The sequence below is a fragment of the Chanos chanos genome, chromosome 3, assembly GCF_902362185.1.
Source record: "Chanos chanos chromosome 3, fChaCha1.1, whole genome shotgun sequence".
NCBI lineage: Eukaryota > Metazoa > Chordata > Actinopteri > Gonorynchiformes > Chanidae > Chanos > Chanos chanos.
This window is the reverse complement of record NC_044497.1, coordinates 26,495,360-26,516,267: the sequence shown is the minus strand read 5'-3', so window position 1 is coordinate 26,516,267 and position 20,908 is coordinate 26,495,360. Positions and strand designations below refer to the sequence as shown.

The following is a 20,908-nucleotide window of genomic DNA, read 5'->3' as shown; positions in this document are numbered from 1 at the left end:
CAGTCACCTTGGATACGGCTTAATGTAAATTATGGCACGATGTTCACCAGAGAAATGCCGATAACAGTTTCACTCCCTGTACAAACATAGCACACAACAAACAGTGGAGAAGAGTAGTTCGCAGTCCCACCTCTCCCCTCATGTTTTATACTTTACCTGAACCTGCTCTAAAGTACACTTAGAACAGCTTTGACTGTCACATGTCGATATTGTGTAAACACTCCATGAGCGCCTCCTTATTTTGAAAAAGAGAACTCATTGAGGTCATTTTCTGTAAGAAAACGAAAGGTCTTCTGTATATGCTGTTCACGACGACAATATCTTCATAGAACACATTACGCGTTCAGTTGCCTTGACACACACAGATAAAACCGGCCAAATAAGTAGGGGACAAATTTATTCACTGTGCGCTGAAAGCCACTCGCTATTGCGATGTAGTAGTCCACGCTGTGCACTGAACAGACCACAGGAGCAAAGCAGAGTTAATTTTTTGGGTACCAAACGAAGAGGGCTGTACAAAACACGCCCATGCAAGTCTGGTCTTAGAAAATTTAAAACCTAACTCTTCCTTCGTGTGCAAGTGCGCGCATGCCACTTTCAAGCAGCTCTGCCCAAAGCCCCTGGCGTTTCCTACTACGAATGCGCTATTTATGTTTCCTCTAAAAAGACAGCCTATTTTTCAGCGACGGAATTACTCTAGCCTCAGTTCGTCTATTTACTCTTAGCTGTCAACGGCTGAATCTTAACTCGGAACTCGATAGTGTTTGCGGCTCTATGGAGAGAGACCTACTGATGCCATCTGGTGATGCGGGGCCGAGTATTGGTGCTGACTTTGAGGCTGCGGACTCGGCCCTGCTCGAAGACATGCAGTCTCACAGTCCTCCAGGGAAGCACGCCGTCTCAGTTCTTTGGTCGTTTGGAAAATGCCTCGGTGCACTGCTGCCTGTATACTTGGCGGGTTACTTTGGATTCAGCATCAGTTTAGTGGCGTTCGGTCTCATTGTTTATATGGCATGGAAACACAGCCGTGATGGCAAGCAAGCGCGACTGGACTCCGCCATGTATGTATTGCAGAACGAAAAAGCTTTCACCACTTCAGCGGTCTTCAGAAGTAAACGTGATTTACCTGCATGGGTGAGCGCTTTTTGCTTGGATTGTAAGGTTTTTGGTAATCTGCATATTTTATGATGTGTTATATATAAACATCTGCTTCACATCTGCCCACATGTCAGTAATATCTCTCTGGTTGACAGCTCGCGTTTCCTGCCTTTGAACCTACCCTTATAATTTCATTCAGTGTTACCGCTTATGCAGCTTGATATATAGCATTTAATGTCGAAGATGTGATGAACTTCTTTTTGCTCGTTTTTTTTTTCTGAGCGCCAGAGAGAAAGAAATACAACTTAGGTCTCTAGATCGATGCAGATCTCAGAGCACGGATGTCCATTCTTATAGATTCGAAAATGCCTACCTTTTAATGCTACAGTTGAAGTAGTTTTAATAAGGTTGCATTAAACTGGTCTTCTAATTGGAATAAAAGGTGAACCTCTTTCCAGAGACAATCATTACATTTGTTGACACAACTGGCCAAGAGACTGCGTGTGGGATGAATATGGCTGATGACAGACGGTTGGTAACGTTGTTTAACCCTTACAGCTGCATAATTAAGGAGTTACAAGAAGAGCCATATGTCACCAACATATTCTGTCCTGTTTCGCTTTTGCCCGCATTGAGATTGATATTACAGTTACGTGAAATGGCGTTTTATTGAATCTGATAACTTGTGAGAATGTTAACTTCGTCTCTTTTACAGCGGATAGGTTGCGTTTGACATTAGAATGTGCCAGTTTCACGAGCCAAAATCTGGTATACAAGTCTGAGTATACCGTACCGACCGTCAGTCCGTAGCAAGATCTAAATGACATACGTATAGACGGAGTGCATGCACAGTGGACCGGGGAAAATGACAAAAGTGTTGAGCATCTGCTTCTAAAGCAGCACGGTTTCCCTGCGTCTTTCAACACATTAACACACGTACATACTCTTCTCTCTCGGCAGTAAACCATAGTTACTGTCAATTTCTTTGTCATTCTCTCATCTCTGCTACCAGTGCGCCCCCCCCCCCATCTCTCGTAAACATCATAGCATTCCTCGGACTGTCCTGGCCTTGGCTATATTTGGAAATTTTTATGTGCAATCTAACGGGCTGAGTCAGTGGTGGAAATGATGAAGGGTGGTGTAAGAAAAATAAAGCATGGACGACAAGAGTTTAGTGAAAACGAAAAAAAAGTGGAAAAGGGGGGAAAAACATTTAATCAAACGGAAGTCCTTTGAAACAAGGTTTCTGTGGCTGAACAGACTAATAGACGTTAGTTTCTCATGTGTGTGCTTTCTGACACTAATAATACACTGCTCTGTTGTCTTCGGGTTCATGCTCCTCTTTCAAAATCTGTTTCACTTCAGTAATTTTGAAATACTAGAATTGGCATTGTTCTGTTTTGCTCCCTCTTATATTCTGATTCACTAATGCATGCATGTGTTTAGGTGAATGTATGATGTCAAAGAGTCAGTCTTTTACATATACAAGTTTTTTTTTCTTTTGAAGGAGAGAAGTGTTAATTCTGTGGGGTGGTCAGTGAAATGTTTTTAACGGTTGAGTTTGTTTCCCTCTGTACCATGGAGAGCAGTGTAAACAGGATATCACAAAACACATTATCTTGACTCATATGACCAAACTCTCAAACCACTCTTCCCTTTAATCTAATATCTGAGGTCAGAGCAAAAAGAGCCTTCTCTGAGATTACAGAATTCAAATGAATTTACAAATTCATTTGAAGAAATAATACACACAAACACACACACACACACAATTGCTCTATTTTTATCTTTAAATAGTCTTGAAAATCCAGCTGGATTGTGCTACGGCAACTCTATCTGGCCATCTACTCATTTAACTTGCCCTCTGAATGCAGTCCCTCACTCTTACTCAGTTTCCTGTAATTAGTATCTCTGACAAAGAGGTTTAAATTTGTCCTCTCTTTCTTTTTTCTTTTCTTTTTTTAACAGGTGAACTTCACAGATGTGGAGAAAGTTGAATGGCTTAACAAGGTATGACCTTCCACCCTCAGAAATGTACGCACACACACACAAACACACACACACACACACACACACTCTCAGATATGGACAGAGGAGGGTGGTGACCTCAGAAGATAGTGGTCCCATTGTCAGTGTTCTTCAGACAAACCTTAGTTTCAGTGGTCATGCTCAGAGAAAGTGGCTCCAAAGATTAAACAACCTAAGGACCTGGAATTAAATGGATTGTATGTGATATTTTTATCTGTATCCTCCTGCATTCCTTAAAGTCATCAAACAAGAATGTTATTGAGTCTTACTCAGAACAGAGATTGTGAGGAGTTCTCCAGGAGAAGAGGGCCTGTTTTGCACTGACATTCTGGCTCAAGGCTTCTTGGCGCATGATCGTTTTGCAAAGTCACTGCTTCGTCTGATTTAGCCAGTGCCCATTCCTCCACTTCATCTGTCCAGCCCTTCCACTTCATCCGCTTGACAAAGGACAATTAGGATGACCTGCACTTATATTGTCTTTTTGTCCATTATTCAAGTTTCTTTAGAGCCCAGTATCACTGTTTACAGTCTCAAAGGGCTTTACATGCCACAACAATCAAAATCAAAACAGGACGTTATTCTCTGTCTCAAAGCTTTTCCATGAGAGCGTGGAGGGTAAAAAGTACATTAAAGGAAATTTCGAAACGTATTAAGCTTGTTTTTGTGAGCGTAAGGTATTTGAGGGGTGAATTTCAGACTTGGACAACCTTGTGACTGTGTTAGGTCAGTGTATGAGGAATTAGGGAGACTGGTAGCAACATGGTCTGAAAACTCATGCAGACACATCAAATTTCACACTCTCTCAGTCGGTGAGAGTCTTGTCAGTTTACGAGAGCAGAAGACTATTGCTCTTCATAAAATGAGCATAACCATATCTGATATACGGTTAACGATCCACTGCAGAATTATCCCTGCTGCGCCTGGATAGTAGCACAAGTGCATGCAATGACATATTGTTAAACGATACACTAGTTTTATGTTTACCTGTCATTCAGCAATGCAGTCATATAGTTTTGCATAGATTGCTCTCATAGAATTAACATTCATGAGGGTAACCGTATTAAATTATTCATGCCCGAATCAGCAGATAAACATTTTGGCTGGCAACAGTTGTTCCAAGTCTGTTGTTTGTCTCTCTCCTGTGAACTTTTCTGTTTGCCACACATGGAGGGATTGTCAGCCTTAAGGCAGAAACTGACACAAACAAAACTGCTCTTTGTGGATTTTAAACATAGTGTCCTTGCTATAAGCAAGAATCTTCAGCAGGCTTGTTTTTAAGGATGTTATTTCTCCATGTTTCAACAAAATAGCCCTGTCATTAAACCATAGCCATGGTCCAATGTGTTACTGACACCAACTGTGAATTTAGTATATCTTCCCTTTTAACTGAACTGTTGCCACACTTCTGTCTCCGCCTCCCTCTCTGCTGGCCAATCAGCGCTCTGTTATACGGGTTCAGTAGCCTCAAGCTCATTTGCTCATCATCTGATCATCAGATGGTACACCTGTGTCTTGTCACTCACCAGTACTCTGTGTGTATTAGTTCTTTTGGTTCTCCCTGTGTATTGTTGGATTTTCTTGTGATTTTACAAGTAAACAAACCGGACCAAAAGTGCGCTTGGAGAAAAGCTTTATTTGCTGGTGATGGAATCCGGCAGCATGTCTGCCAGCGAAACTTAACTCAGAGAACTGTTACCGTGATTGCCCTTTAAACCATGAAGCAAATGGCAAAAGACAATAGGTTTACAATGTTGCTTGATGCAAATCAGAACCTAGGTGTTAATGCTAAAGTCCCCTTTTGTCTTTGATGGTTGCCATTTGCCCATTACCGGTTGTATTTTGACTTAATCAATTGCTCTTGGCTCCAACTGTAACGTGGCGCCAAAGGTGTGAAGCTTTCTTTGTATCTATGGTAATAAGACCATCAGGTTAAACAATTCTCCTATCATGAACCATGTCTGTTCAGATGTTACTATAATCTTACAGTATGTAAACATTTGATTTTCCCTGCATGCTTTGCAAAGGCTCTAACTACTCTGAGTGCACCAAGCTGTGTTTGATCCTGTTTGGATTCTCTGCTCCACTTCAGATTTCCCTGTTCTTGTTTGGTGTTCCCCGTTCCTGTTTAGACTCCCTGTTTCTGATTCCCTTGCTGTTCTCATGTACTGACAGTAGCCTCTTATCATTACCGATTCCTAGTTTTGCCCTTGGTAGTCAGATAGCCACGTACTGTCCTCTGGCTGTTTATGAATTTGGAAACGGATTGTGTTTTGGAATAAAGCTTGCGCAGCACATGTATCCTGTCTCTCTGGGTGTTTGAGAGAAGTGCGCTCAAATATGTTTCGTCAAAACATAAGTGTCACTAGTACCACAAGACAAGTCATGTGAGAGGAACACTGAAGAAGGGGGGGTGGGGGGTGGAGACCATCAACATGTTTTATATCAACGGCTAATGATCTATCACACTCTTATATGGAGTTTGCATTGTCTCTGGATTACAGATTCTCCTTCAGGCCTGGCCCTTTGTTGGCCAGTTTTTGGAGAAGCTGTTGGTGGAAACGATTGCGCCCACCATCCGAGCCTTAAACACCCACCTACAGACATTCAGTTTCACCAAAGTTGACTTGGGAGAGAAGGTAACAACTTCATGACCATTCTTTAAAGAGGCATCTTACACATTCATATGAATACGTTTGACAAGGGGTCCACTCACTGCACCACTGCAGGCATTAAATGGGTATAAGCAGGAAGAATCTTGTCCGGTACTCTTATTTTTCATTTTTAAGATGAGACTTTACGAAAGGAGAGTTGGTCTCAGACGGCAGCGCAGCCTTTTTGAATATGGTGGATGGAGAACGCTGTAAAAACAATTTTTACCTCAAAGTCAGTTTAAAAACTGTTGCATCGTACTGCTTTAAAGTTTTAGAGGTCTGTTGTTCTTTCTTCTTTGATCTCACAGTGCAGATACTAACCCTATCTGATCAGTCTGTGTAATATTTGATTCCTTTTTTTGGTTTGTTTCCCAGGCCCTGAAGTTAGTTGGTGTGAAGGCACACACAGAACATGATAAACGTCAGGTGCTTCTGGACCTGTACATTAGGCAGGTCGATGAGGCCTCACCTCACTGTATTCTCTCCTAAACATTCAACCACTCAACTCAAACAGAAAAAAAAAAATACCACAGTAAATTGACAGCAGAGGCATTTGGAGAGAAAACTGCTGATGCTTGTTCCTTTCTTCCGCTGTATACAGCTATGCTGGAGATGTCGAGATTAACGTGGAGGTGAAGAAATATTTCTGCAAAGCTGGAGTGAAGGGCGTTCATGTAAGGAAAATAACAAATGGGAGAACAGCAGACAAATGAAAAAAAAAAGTTAACCATACTGATTATGGTTTATTAACTGTGTCGTTCTGTGATGTCATTAATTGCTCTCTCTCTCTCATTGTTCAGCTGCATGGAAAACTAAGGGTTATTCTGGAACCACTGATTGGAGATGTTCCCATTGTTGGTGCCATTACCATGTTTTTCATCACCCGACCTGTGAGTTTCCTCTTCTTCACTATCCTCTATGCTCACACACCTACTTCCTATTCAGCTTACAACACTCTTTCTCTAGCTCTTTCTTATCTCTCTCTCTCTCTCTCTCTCTCTCTCTTTGTCTCCTTTTATCTCTCCTTCTGTCCTCTTCTGTCCTCTGCCTTTTGCAGAAGCTGGACATCAATTGGACGGGGTTGACTAACTTGTTAGACATCCCAGGACTTAAGTAAGTGGAGTTGTGCTATTGCTCTGTTTGAGCAGAATGAGATTATATTGTGTCTACCATACTGTTTTTTTCCCGACCTGTGGATTATGTTGCAATTATCGACAAAACCTTGGCCTGATTATTAATGGTCTGATGGGCGTTCCACTGTTTAACTAAAACATGGAACATTCGCAGACAATAATCACAAAATTTTCACACCCATAAGATTCATATTTTCCCACCGTAATCTCTCCCCAATCCCATTTCCGGTGGGTTTTCATATCGTCCCAAATGCCGTGACATTGCTGTTGTGTATCTGTGTCTGCGTTTCCCATCTCTGTATGAGTGGCAAACACCCTTGCATTCATTTACAGTGCCCTGTCAGACAATTTGATAATGGATGCAATCGCCTCTCACCTGGTCCTACCCAACCGCCTCACCATCCCTTTGGTGGCTGACCTGCACGTAGCACAGCTCCGCTCCCCCCTCCCACGGGTAACTCACTCTATGTCCACAGAAAATCAGCCGTGCCGTTTCTCAAAAAGGAAGAAAGGCTTACTTTGATATTAGCACATTCTCATTGTAAAAAGTGTCAATCCTAAACTAAGACATCCATCATTTGATCTCCTTTTTTTTTTTGACTTGGTTTATGTGTTAAAATAAAATGGTTTTAAGGCAGCTGGCCACATGACTTTTTTGAGTTGCACAACTAGCTGTGAGATAAGATTACTGTTTGGGTTTTTGGGGAGGGTTTTTTGTTGTTGTTTTTTTTAAATTGCTTGTTTAGCCACAAGTTGAGCAAACTCTGAAAAGTATATCCAGCAAGTTGCCTGTACCAAGACACAATTTTACCTTGTAACTGCCAAATATTAAGAAAAGAAAATTCAGGCTGGCAGTGCACACTCCTTACCCTGACTGTGTTTGTTCAGTTTTGTATGCACAATAATATGCAGCATAAAGTGTATGAACACACACAGTTACTTGACTGAATATTCTCTCTCTCTATTTAACACACACACATGCACGCACGCATGCACACACACACACAATGGCCGAAATGTCTCCCAGTCTGGGATATGAAATCTCTGTGTCTTTACTCAGGGTATTGTCCGTATCCACCTGCTGGAGGCAGAGAACCTGGCTGCCAAGGATAACTACATCAAGGGAGTGCTAACTGGGAAATCTGACCCTTATGCAGTGCTGCGTGTGGGAACCCAGGTCTTTGTCTCCCACCATGTTGACAATAACCTGAACCCACAGTGGAGGGAAATGTACGAGGTGAGAGAGACAAGGAGTGAGTGTGTGAGTGAATGAGCCGGTGAGGAAAAAAGTGAGAGGGTGAGTGAGTGAGAGAGTGAGTAAGTGAGCAAGGGTGCGAATGATTGCGTGAGTGTGGACTGAAGTTTGACAGCACAGTGTGTGAGTGTGGAATAGAGTGTGAGAGGACAGTGTGTGAGGTTGGAATAGAGTGTGAGAGGACAGTGTGTGAGTGTGGAATAGAGTGTGAGAGGACAGTGTGTGAGTGTGGAATAGAGTGTGACAGCAACAGCTGTTGAAACACTTTGCGGAGCATCAGACTGAACTTGTCCAACTAGAACAGTGTACAGCAGGTTCATCAGATGCCTGCTGGGTAAAAAGCATAGAATGTAAAAGAGAAATACTGCTGTGTATTACAATGCAGAGTCAATTTACAGTGTGCAATTACGGCTGAAGAAACCAGCTAGACATTAATAGTGGTGATAATGTAAACAAATAGTAGTATTTACACAAAAAAGCTCAGAACTATAAAGATTTGCTGAAATAGGATCTGTAACAGATGTAATTTATTGAAATATTTCAAATACCTTTGACATTGTGCGTAATTTTTGGCATGAGTTATTATTCCATAAAGCATGTTTTGTAGTAGTTATGTTTTTTAGTTTTTAATCAAGATAAAGCACCCTTAACATGGATGTGTCACGCTGCTTGTGTTGCAACATGATCTGTAGATAGGGAAGTTGTGGTTTTAACAGTTAGACAACAGTCTAAGATGTTTTTTGATCTTTATCAGCTTCAAAACAGTTGTAATCAGCCTAAATTGTAGCATGCTGTCTAATGTCACAATAGGATGTGATATGACTGTGTGAGTGACATAAGGGAAGATCAGGTGACAGCTGGAGGGCCAGAGAAGAAAGTCAAAATGAAAAACAACTTTTTAAGTGTAGGACTCGCAACTGCTTCACTAATGTACTGATGTCACACATGTCAGAACACTGAAACAATCTCCATGGCAACCACATCACTGCTGTACTGGTGTCACACATATCAGAACACTGAGGTGGTCTCCACAGCAACCACGTCACTGCTGTGCTGTTGTGACATGTCAGAATGCTGAGACGATCTTCATGGCAACCACTCAGTCACTCATTATTTAGCATGTCATGACCAGTTTCTATGAGTGTCTTTGTCGATATGTGTGTGTGTGTGTGTGTGTGTGTCAGGTGATTATCCATGAGGTGCCTGGTCAAGAGTTGGAGTTGGAAGTTTTTGATAAAGACCCAGATCAGGATGACTTTCTGGGAAGGTAGACTTCCATTTTTATGTGTGTTCATATGTTACCCTCTCAGAATTCATTCTTCTCCTGCTTTCATTGGTCAGTTCTTTGTTTTAGTCTGTTTTAATTAATTTCTCTCTTGTCCCTCTCTGTTTTGCTCTCTCTGAAGAGTCAAGTTGGATCTGGGGATCGTAAAGAAAGCAACAATACTGGATGAGGTTAGACTTAAATATGTTTGTATTTGTGTGTGTCTATGTTTCTATTTGTGTGTGTGTGTGTGTGTGCGTGCGCGTGCGTGCGTGCGCGCGCGCGCGTGTGTGTGGTTTTGTTTGTGGTCGTGTTTGTTTGTGTGTGTGGGTGGGTGAGTGTGTTAGTGTGTGTATGCATGTGTGAGTGTAAGCGTGTGTGAGAGTGTATGAGAGCGAGAGAGAGATCTAGAGAGTGTATGTTTGTTTGTCTTTGTGCATGTGTGCACATTCCCTCTCCCTCCCTGAGTGAGGTCCAGTAGTTTGTTTACACACACAACATGCCTTTGTTCTTTTGTCCCCCTCTGTCTGACTCCCAGACTGACTCTGTCTCTCACTCTCTCTCTCTCTGAAGTCTATTTACACAGGCACTAACTCTCCACCTCTGATTTTCAGTGGTACAGTCTGTGTAGAGTGCACACTACATGAAAACCTGTATTCTCTTTTTTTGTCTCTCAGTGGTTCACCCTGAAAGATGCTCCATCTGGCCAAGTCCACCTCAGACTGGAGTGGCTCTCTCTGCTGCCCTCTGCTGAGCGCCTGAGTGAGGTGCAGCTTAATTCAAAACCAGTTCAACCCTTCCTGACAACTAACACACTTACACATGTGTTTCTAAATGCTATTTATCTCTTTAACCTTTTACAGATTCTTCAGAGGAATCAAAGCATCACCATCACCAGTAAGACTACAGAATCGCCCTCGTCAGCCATCTTGGCCGTGTATTTGGACAGAGCCCAGGACCTACCTGTGAGCATCTCTTCTGCTACTTCCTGTTTTGAAGCAGACATTTCCAGTTTTACTCATAGACGTTGTCCCTCCTGCCAGGTTGTGGCTATAGTCTGGTCCACACTTCCAGCGCACAGACCGTTCGTGTGTGTGCACGTGTGCGCGCGCGCGTGTGTGTATGTGTTGTAATGATGGTGTGTTATGTGTAGTAATGTGACTGTTTTAGTATGCATGTGTGTGTGTGTACGTGTGCATGTGCGTATGTTTTGTAAATTATGGTATGTTATGATGTAGTAATGTGAATTTTTTAGTGTGTGTGCGTGCGTGTGTGTATTTGTGTGCGTGCGTGTGTGTGTGTGCGCGCGCGCGTGTGCATATGTGTTGTAATTATGGTATGTTATCATGTAGTAATGTGAATGTTTTAGTGTGTGTGTGTGTATGTGTGCCTGTGTGTGTGTGTGTTTGTGTGTGTGTGTGTGTGTGTGTGCGCGCACGTGCGTGTGTATATGTGTTGTAATTATGGTATGTTATGATGTAGTAATGTAAATGTTTTATGATGCAGATGAAAAAAGGCAGTAAAAACCCAAGCCCCCTGGTCCAGCTGTCCGTACAGAGCACTGCCAAAGAGAGCAAGGTCAGCTTCTGATTAAAAGTCTTCTGTCCTTGTCTCAGAATCTGCTTTGTTCCCCATGACTCTGAAAATCACAAAGATCTCTCATGTGTACTTTCCTGTTTAGATTGTTTATGGCACCACCAACCCAGTCTGGGAAGATGCGTTTACTTTTTTCATTCAGGACCCTGGCAAACAAGACATTGAAATTCAGGTATTTCTTTTCCTCTGTCTTTGTTCAGTTATTACTCCTACCGCCATAACAAGACAGTGAAATGAGACATTTATTCTCTTTCAGCGGTGTTGTAACAGGTTGGGCTGTGTCCACTCTGGCCCTCTGGTGTTTATATACATTGACAGAACAAGTTCTTCTTTTTGTTTTTGTGGTAGGCTCCGTTTCAGCCCTGATTACTCTCTGTCATTTTCTCCTCCCTTCATTCCTGTCCTCCAGGTGAAGGATGAAGACAAGACTCAGACCCTGGGCTCTCTGTCCATTCCTCTCCCTCGTCTTCTGGCCAGTCCTGAACTGACCATGGACCAGTGGTTCCAGCTGGAGAGATCAGGACCTGCCAGTCGCATCTACATGAAAGCTGTACTGAGGGTGAGGGAGGGATGCGACAAACTCCCATCTATGAGAGAATAAGAGTTTTTACACCAGCTAATCACAAGGATTACTCCTTTTTCATCTTCTATGGCAATTCATTGCCTTATTCGTCATTCGACAAACTATGACACCAGTAACACAGCATTTAGTGTTTAGCTTTTAGTACTTAGCATGTAGTATGGATTGTTGTCATTTAGTGACCTTTGACTGTATTCTCTTTCCAGTTGCTGTGGTTAAATGAAGAAGCGATTCCTACCAGCCCAGTTTCTCCCTATCCCTCTGATCCCATACCAGGGGAGGGGGAGGGGGACATGACATCAGAGAAGGGGGGGTCTACTGTAACACCCACTCCGACACCCACACGACCCCAGCACACAAGCCCAGACCCTGGCTTTGCCTCTGAGGTGAGGTGCCATGTGCCATTCAGCTCCTCAATTAAATATTGCTCTCATGGAGCTTTTGATTCTGCACATGATGTAATGATATTTCATTTTTTGATGGAAAAAAAAAACTAAATTGTGATTCGCCAGCCACTTACCCAGTCATTATTATTACCAGTTCAGTTCAGTTCAGTTCAGTTCAGTTCAAAGCACTTCAGTTCAGTTTGGTTTAATTCAAAGCACTTCAATTCCATTTGGTTCAATTCAATGCAATTCAATTCAGGTCAACTCAATTCATTTATTTGTATAGTTTTTTTTCTACAATAGGCAATTTAATAAAGCAGCTTCACAGGGTACCACGCCAGAGACCCTGGTGAGCAAGACCAAAGTGACAGTGGCAAGGAGAAAACTCCCTTTGCCTGAAAAAGGAACCTTAAGAGGAAAACTCAAAAGGGGTTGCCCATCCTCCTCTTCTGACTGGTGCTGGAAAAGCTGTATTATCATTCAATTATTTAACAGAATGAGAATATGTAAAAGTCAGTGAGATATGAACTGACAGTCTAGAGTGAGTAAAATGTATCTGAGCTGATTGCAGTTAGGTTAGTGACTGCAATGCAGTTGTTAGTGATTACTGGTTGTGATAATGCAAAAAACAGTCTAGGAAAAACAACAAAATGTCCATGTAGAATGAGATAGATCTGAGGACATTGTGGAGTCAGTGGGGGTTAACGTTTGTCAGTGTGGTGTCAGTATTTGCTTTCACATAATACATCCAGACAGGCCCCAGTTCTCCGTTAAGGATCAGTTGGCTTTCACCGTCATATATTCTGACTGCATGTCATCTTCTCTCCACCAGGGGGTTTTGCGAATTAACCTCGTCGAGGCCGAGAACCTGGTTGCCAAGGACAACCTGATGGGTGGTATTGTGAAAGGCAAGAGTGACCCCTATGTCAAAGTGCGTGTGGGTGGCATCACATTCAAGAGTCATGTGGTCAAAGAGAACCTCAATCCAACGTGGAATGAACTCTATGAGGTATTTCAACTTTAATATTTGACTAACTGTGACCGTTTTTTATTTGCTTTTTTTTTTTTTTTACAGCAAATGAGTAGGTACTGGCCCATATCTATGGTGACACTGTTACAATGAAAGTCCTCTTCTAAAATGTGAGACTTGTGTGCAGTATACAGTTTAATCTGAGAGACTGTGAGACATCTCTGTGCTCTGTCAGGTGGTTCTGACACAGCTGCCGGGTCAGGAGGTCCAGTTTGAGCTGTTTGATAAAGATCTGGACCAGGACGACTTCCTGGGCAGGTGGGGAAGTAACACCTATTTACCCGTTTCTCAGTCATCCGCTAAAGTGTAGATGTTTCTCTTTGATATTGTTAGGAAGTTAAGCAATAAAATGCATTTCTTTCTGTGTAACAAAGAATTCATGCAATTTTTATATAATTTGTTTGTTTTTGTTTGTTGAAGATTTAAGATAGGTCTAAGAGACCTCATTGACTCACAGTTCACTGATGAGGTGAGTTCTGTCTCTCAGGCTCGTGTAAATGTGTATTTCTCATGAAGTGGTCTCACATTTCTGACCCTGTCAGTTTTAACTGGACTTCACTTTTGGTAACCATAGCCCAATAACTGGTTAATGTGTTTTGTAGTGCGTATGAGTAGGTTGTATTTGAATGAGTGAAATGTGAACCACGATGCTTCTGTTACAGTGGTACACGCTGAATGATGTGAAATCTGGACGAGTTCATCTCGTGATGGAATGGCTGCCCAGAGTCACAGACCCCAACAGACTTGAAGAGGTCTGAAGACTGAGGCTAAGACTATTACTTTCATTTGTAATAATTCCAGAGATGTTTGTCTGTGTGATGGTGATTGTTTGTTTGTTTATTTGTTAAAGCATACTAAAACGTGTTTAATGTTCCCGTTTTATTTTCTGTGTAGATCCTGCACTATCAGTCCCTGCTCTCCTATCGGAACAAAGCAGTTCCGTCAGCTGCTCTGCTCTTTGTGTATGTGGAGAGGGCTCACGGCCTGCCTGTAAGTCCTGTCCTGTACTATCTGACTGTAACAGCCACAGAAGTCACCTCATAAATGATCAACACTGTAATGTAAACTGATTATGATAACGCAGCCTGTTATTATCCTGTCATCTACCATGTTATAGCCTTAATTTTTTTAATACATTTTGCAGTTTCACTGAATTTTTGATGCTTTGAAACACTTCAGAGTTTAATGCGTATTATGTGCAAAGTTCTTGGAAAATACACTGGCCGATAGTCGTGTACTGTTTGTCGTTCACAGCTGAAGAAGAGTGGGAAAGAGCCCAAAGTAGGGGCTGAGATCTCACTTAAATCTTTCTCATACCGCACCAAAGTAAGACAGTCTCAAAACAAATTTACACAAAGGTGTTAGTGACACTTTAGTCTTTGTCTGGGTTGCTATGGGAACAGAGATCAATGTCTTTTTTTTCCGGTCTCTAAGATCGCCGAACGCTCTACTTCTCCACGCTGGGATGAAGCGTTTTATTTTCTGGTTCATAACCCAAAAGAGGACGTGATCGTGGTGAAGGTGAGATGAGATGTGGTGATGTTCTATGAATGAGGAATCATTATAAACTTGATTTGACAGCATAGAGAGATTCTCGTTATGTGAGGAAAGCGTTCATAGTTGTAATATTTGTATGACAGTTTGGCAGTGTGGGGGAAACCTTCATAATAGAAAAGGCCTGCTTATCTGTTAGATGTCACCTTTAATCACTATTACAGTTTAAACCAGTTCTGAAATAGTTTTACTTTGCATGCTCAAAACATTCCTCCTTGCTCCCTCAGATAGTTGACAAGCTCAGGAGAAACAAAGTTTTTTTTGTGTGTCCACACTGAGTAAGGTTGAGTTTGCTGTGTGTTTGTGTGTGTGTGTGTGTGTGTGGGCGCGTGTGTGTGCGTGTGCATGTATGTGTGCGTGTGTGTTTGTGTGTGTGTGTGTTTTCAGCTCTCCCACAGTTGGGGTCAGGCCCTAGGATCACTGGAGCTGCCCATGAGAGACCTGCTCTCTGAGGAGGGAATGCTGTTGGACCGCTGGTTCCCTTTGGAAGGGTCTCTCCCAGAGAGCCAGATACTAATCAGAGCTGAACTCAAGGTGACAAAACAACTCATACTTACATTACAATATGTTGAATTACAACCAAAAACGGATGTTGGAACATTAAAACGGTTCTAAGGTCTCTTGTGTGCTCGACAGCTACTGGACTCCAAATTGGTATACTGTCAAGATGGGACAGGGGAAGGGGAACATATCGTCCCCAGCAGAGAGACAGCTACCTCGACCAATCAGGAGTTCCGACACAGGGCAGCACCCACCCATGGGTGAGCACTACCTCAAATCCCATTTTCACTTGCAGTGTAATCACAGTGATTATTTTGTAATAGATTTTTAATTATTCATAATTAAATTGACAGTATTATTTTTTTATGACAAAGTACTTAGTTACAACTATATAAAAGAGTATTTATCAAATCAAATGTTATGATAACACACACTATCAGGCATATGGTATACGGTGAACTGGGCTGCTGTGTTCCAGCAGAGTCTTTCTAACTCTCCATCTCTCTGCCTGCATTTATGTTTCTATACGGAAGTATTGAGGCGGATGAGAGTGGGCGGGGACAGGTGAAGCTGTCAGTCAAATACTCCACAGAAGAGAATAGGTTGGTCATCACTGTTCACGCCTGCAGGTCAGTATCTGAATACATCTTATGTCAGATGGACGGGAACGATCTGTAAACAATAATGACATGCCTGAGGAGTCCAGGAAAACAGGGTTTAGAGATTAAGTCCTTTAAATTTTATCGATTTTTTAAGCATTTCAGAAGTGTATTTTCTAGTTGTTTATTACATTTGTTGCATGTTTTTCATATGGTATCAAACATAAAATAGTCCTGGTGCTGAAATATGCCATTCATGTTATGTTGTCGTCAGACATTTAAGCATTCACATACATATATTTGGCAACAGATTCAATTAAACGTTGGCAATATTTCTCATGTTTAATGCTCACTTTTGACCTGTTCCTCTGTAGGAATTTGCCATCCCGCTCCAAGGACGGTTTGGATGCTTATGTCTCCTTCAGCCTTCAGCCAGACAAGAACAGAGCCACTAAAAAGAAGACCAGTGTCAAGAAGAGAGACCTCAACCCAGAGTTCAATGAGAGGTGAGAACTAATCATTGCCTTCAAATCCCATGCAAATACAAGTGTTTCCAATTAGTCAGACTCGTTAACGATGGGCTGTCAGTTGGATTATTGAGCTGGAAGCTGTGGTTGTTTTGTAATAAGAGGTTTTAGTCTTGCTGTTTGGAATGTGTCACTATTATAGTAATTTGAGGTGATTACGCAGTCAACAGGAGTGTCTGCTCTCAATCATCTTCAGGTTTGACTTTGACCTCTCTCTGGAGGAGTCAATGCACAGACACCTCGACCTGTCTGTGAAAAACAGCGTTTCCTTCATGAGTCGAGAGAAAGAGCACGTTGGCAAGGTCAGTCAGCATGTTTACATCGTGTTTTATATAATATTACTCACCCGATGATTTATGTAAACCAACGGTTATGACCAATGGAGGTTTAACAATATGGGATATTAAGCAAAGGTCTCCAAAATATAGTCTGGAGAAACATGTTTATACGCAACATTTTGAGAAACACTGCCCAAACAAAAAAACCCCAAAATGTTAGCAATACTCATTTTGAGAAACACTGCCCAAACAAAAAAAGCAAAATGTTAGCAATACTCATTTTGAGAAACACTGCCCAAACAAAAAAACCAAAATGTTAGCAATACTCTTCTTCAATATGTTGTTCTTTGGTATTCATATCTTTAAATATGAGTATGTGTGACCATCTGTCTGTCCGTCTGTTGTTTGTTTGTTTGTTTTTTCTTTTTCAGCTTCTGCTGGACCTGAATCAGTTGGACCTCAAATCAGGAGTGACACAGTGGTAAGTATGGCTAAAACTCAGACAAACGTCCTCTAAATAAACGTCTGTTTCTCTGTACTGTTGTAACAGGTCATTGTGTGCACTTTTTCATTTTTTCAGGTTCAATCTGACAGAGGATACCAAGTGATCAGCACCTCCATTTGCACAGTAATGCCTTCACAATCAGCTTATTGTAGCTCAGACAGCTTTCCCTATGCTACTGCAGTCTTTGCAAGTCTTACTTCTCTCTTTGTTGTGAATGTTTTATGTTTTTTTCTTTCTTTTTGTTTTATTTTTGTGGCTTATGTGCAATGTGTGCAGTTAAAATGAAGATTATGTTTCTAATCTCAGAATGGCATTATGTTGAAATAGCACTTTTGTGCTTTTTTTTTTTTTTAAATGGCTTAAATTTGTTTTCATCAGCTAAGCGGCGTGACTTGCACTGAACCAGCATGAAAAACAGTTCAGATGAAGACAGAACTAATGTGTCATTAATGAATTATGATGGAAGATGCTAGTGGAAGGAAATGATAATGTCATTTAGTTTTGTTATGTTTTTATTCACAGAGAGTGGAATGATTTCATTTGGAATGATTTCAGTATAGAATGATTTGAGATTGGATTGATTTCATTTGGAATGATTTCAGGTGTAGAGGGATTTGAGATTGGATTCCAGTTGAAATTATTTCAGGTATAGAGTGATTTGAGATGCAAATGATTCCATTTGAGATGTCTTGATTGTATGATGACTACACCTGTGCACGCAGATAATGTGTTACAATTTGTCCTATGATTTATTTTTATATTCTAACATAATTATCATATCTCCTCTTCCTCCGTTCTCTGTAAGAACCTACTAACAGCAACATCATCTGTCTTAAATTTCACCTTTTAAACCAATGTTAAAGTTTTACTTTGTTAAAGTGTTATTCATTTACTATAAAGCATAACATCAAGGTACTACCTTGCATTGTATGTGCTGTTTCAAATGAAAAGGTCTGTTTGTTTTGTTTGTTTGTTGGAAATCAAAAGTATTTGAGAGAGTGGCCTTAAATGCTGTGTTATTGTGAAATGTTCAAATTCCAGATGATTTTAAACATATCAAAGCTGTTTTAATCACTGTGTTAAATCGGAGTTCTTACATAGACAGCTGAGTATTATTATGTATATGAGGTCTACCTTGACAACAGCATTTTTTGGGGGTTTGGGGTGGGGCTTTTGATGCCAATTATCCTCATAGTTTGCAATAATATGACTGTGCTAAAACTTGAAAGAGGTGGTTTTTTGCTTGTTTTTTTTTTTGTTTTTTTTGCTTGTATCAGAGAGAAAGTTACAGAGAAAAGGCAGCATTGAAAAACTTAACACTGTATCACTGAGAGTCTGTAGTGCAGTGGTTTTAATAAATATTTGCACTTTAAACAATGCCTTAGTGGAACTTTTTTGTAAAAGACAAACCTGTCTGCCAGTGAAGGCACATTGTTAGGTTGAAAGAATAAACAAAAACATTGAGTCAGTTACTCGTTGTTTACACTGTATACAAGCATCAGCTCACATTACATGATGTGTTTATGTCTTACAAATGAAGTTTTACTTACTTTGATGGTTGAAGAGCAATTGGAGTTCGGTAGGGAAAGCGTAACATTTCTGACACACGTAGGCTACCACACGTTAAGAAGAGGTGTGAAACGTCTGCATATCAGAGTAGCTAATATATATTACACATTACTTAGATAACATGAAAGGGTTATGAATGGAGTCTTCTCAACGCCCCCCAGTCTTACATTTAATGTTATTCTTATTACAGATATAAGGATAGCATTCATAAGCCCACTCGATCAAAAATGCCAAACGTTTTGCACACCAGTTGCACACAATTTATCGAAAGGGTCTCGTGGCAAAAAAAGGCGGACAAAACGACCAAATAATCACGTTTACTGTAACTCGGTGCTTGTAAAGTTGAGTGGTTGTGAACACATGATTAAGGTCATAAAAAATTACAGTTCTCTTCGAATTGAGTAGTCGGGATTCCTAATTAGTCACGCTGAAATTCCAGTGGCAAACCAGCAGGTCGCGATAATGGTCTTAAAGTAAACCCAACAATCCATCCGCTGTACGCTGAAACCAGCAGTGTGTTGCGAGACGGATAAGTCACCGCCTAACTGGGCAGGACCTGTCTTTGAGAATGGGTGGGACAATGACACACAGTTTGCTTTCTGAGTGGACGCGAAATCGAAGAGTTTTAATCGGGATCTCTCAACAATAATGAATGGAGGCACAAACTGTCCCGCAAAGTAAGGGGAAAAAGTAGCTGCATCGTAAGGAGAACTATTTCTGTTAAAACGAGGACTCACGGCAAGAGATGGATTGGTCTGGCAACTCTCAGACAATACTCTGGGAAAAGAAACAAATTGATACCTCGTAGCTTTTGAAATATGTCTGTCACTTGGCTACACCACAAAGTTAAACGGATGTGATTTATCTTTGGGTAAAATCAGAATAATAATTGTAGTAGAGGGAGGAATGTGTTAAGACAATTCAAGACTGAAGTTTTTTTTAAAACAAAACTGGAATGTGAGAGACGTCCGAAGTGGATTTAAAGTGCGTCTTGGGGAAGGTGGAACCAGGGACCAGAGACACAGCGTCTTATTATTATCTTTGGATACTCTTTTAACTTTTTCTTAAACATGGGGAATATTGAGAGTGTGGACGGACCGGAGATGAAGCACCATATAATGCCGTTAAAAGTGCCCATGCCTGACCCGACGGAATTAGAGGAGAGATTTGCTATAGTGTTGGTGAGTACATTCTGGAGACACGTAACTGTCTGGATATCGTTTTCCCTCGATATTATCTCATGAACTATAGCTTTTTCATTTTGTTGTGTCTCTAAAATAAATTAACTGTCAATTAAAATAGGAAATTACACAATATTGTATTAACGTTGGTAAAGCAAAGTTAAGATGTTTAGTGGGTCGTCAATTCCAACATTTTTACAATCATATTATGGACAATAGATTTTAGGCTGTTGGCTGAGGTTCAACAATGGCTCACTTCGTGTCCGGTTGGGTTGTGAGTACTATATTGACAGTTGCTGAAGCTAACACAACGCGTAGAACAAGACGGGCAACAATAAATCCTTAAAAAGTGTGTGACCATCAAAAATGCTGACAACAGGACCTGATAAAGACGTTGCGACACGCTTTATAGATTGTGCTCATGTTTAACATCAAGAAGTACACAGCGTACGAAAGAACGTCATCACTTTTCCTGTCAGTTGATGAGTTGCTAATATTCTTAATTCGGTCAACTCTGCCCACCCCCCAATTCTGTCGCTTTTTTCTCCCCCTCCTCCGCGTGTCTTTTGTTTCCCAAAAGTCAACCCGAGGCTTTTAGCTTATTTTCTGCAGTCTGTGAGGAGAGAACGATCTAACGTTTAAAGAAAGTGTGGTTTAAGAGGGAAATGAAAGATATAGGCTATTTGCCATTTATATTTAGCGTCGCTCAAGTATTTTTGGCGGACAGCGTGGAATTCTTACGCATGAAATTGTCTAATATATTTTTTCATTACTGTCTGCCTCATGCATCACAACATTTTCTGAATTCCCCCAAAACTCCTACGCCCGTGAGATCGAAAAAGCACCACCCCCTCCGCTCATTCTCCATCACACAGCTCTTCATCCCGTACTGCAGACTCTATTCAAAGTAGTTAGGAGAACGTAACTTTGCACCGCATACACTCACAACAGTCGTCATATATAAGACACGAAGAGGGCGCTTTAAAAAAAAATATGGTCTCCTCACCATTTGCTTTCTTTCATGATTGAAAATAAACCCGATAAGATATAGCCAAGTCTATGTCAGGGACAAATCCAATTTTTCCCTTTTTTTGTGAACAAGAATGGGCTGGAGATGTCCACACACAAAGGTCTTGTTTTCCCTGATTACAGTAACACCCCTTTACAATACAG

General features: G+C 41.2%; 2 protein-coding genes across 3 annotated transcripts in view; both read left to right on the top strand.

Annotated features, from left to right (window-relative positions):
* The first annotated feature begins 774 nt into the window (after positions 1-774).
* Positions 775-17,088, top strand: esyt1a (extended synaptotagmin-like protein 1a). Its single transcript, XM_030767687.1, has 31 exons — positions 775-1,134; positions 3,067-3,108; positions 5,628-5,762; positions 6,153-6,226; positions 6,379-6,451; positions 6,578-6,667; positions 6,835-6,890; positions 7,244-7,364; positions 7,971-8,147; positions 9,350-9,432; positions 9,572-9,620; positions 10,107-10,196; positions 10,293-10,394; positions 10,936-11,007; positions 11,111-11,197; positions 11,435-11,584; positions 11,812-11,991; positions 12,824-13,000; positions 13,197-13,279; positions 13,442-13,490; positions 13,684-13,773; positions 13,916-14,011; positions 14,276-14,347; positions 14,456-14,542; positions 14,963-15,109; positions 15,212-15,336; positions 15,610-15,705; positions 16,050-16,181; positions 16,399-16,504; positions 16,912-16,961; positions 17,061-17,088. The coding sequence occupies exons 1-31, from the start codon at positions 775-777 to the stop codon at positions 17,086-17,088; spliced, it is 3,279 nt and encodes a 1,092-aa protein (XP_030623547.1).
* A 2,119-nt stretch (positions 17,089-19,207) lies between these two features.
* Positions 19,208-20,908, top strand: part of fmnl3 (formin-like 3) — a 35,612-nt gene continuing 33,911 nt past the window's right edge. For both annotated transcript variants that reach the window (XM_030767977.1, XM_030767976.1), the window contains exon 1: positions 19,208-19,735. In XM_030767977.1, the coding sequence (XP_030623837.1) occupies positions 19,625-19,735 (111 nt within the window). In that variant the 5' untranslated portion in view covers positions 19,208-19,624. The remainder of the gene's footprint in view (positions 19,736-20,908) is intronic.

Coding starts and splice junctions, on each gene's coding strand:
- esyt1a (XM_030767687.1), top strand. CDS start 775: ATGGAGAGAGACCTACTGATGCCATCTGGTGATGCGGGGCCGAGTATT. Junction 10,395..10,935: donor ACAGAGCCCAGGACCTACCT/GTGAGCATCTCT, acceptor TTTATGATGCAG/ATGAAAAAAGGCAGTAAAAA. Junction 13,774..13,915: donor ACCCCAACAGACTTGAAGAG/GTCTGAAGACTG, acceptor TTTTCTGTGTAG/ATCCTGCACTATCAGTCCCT.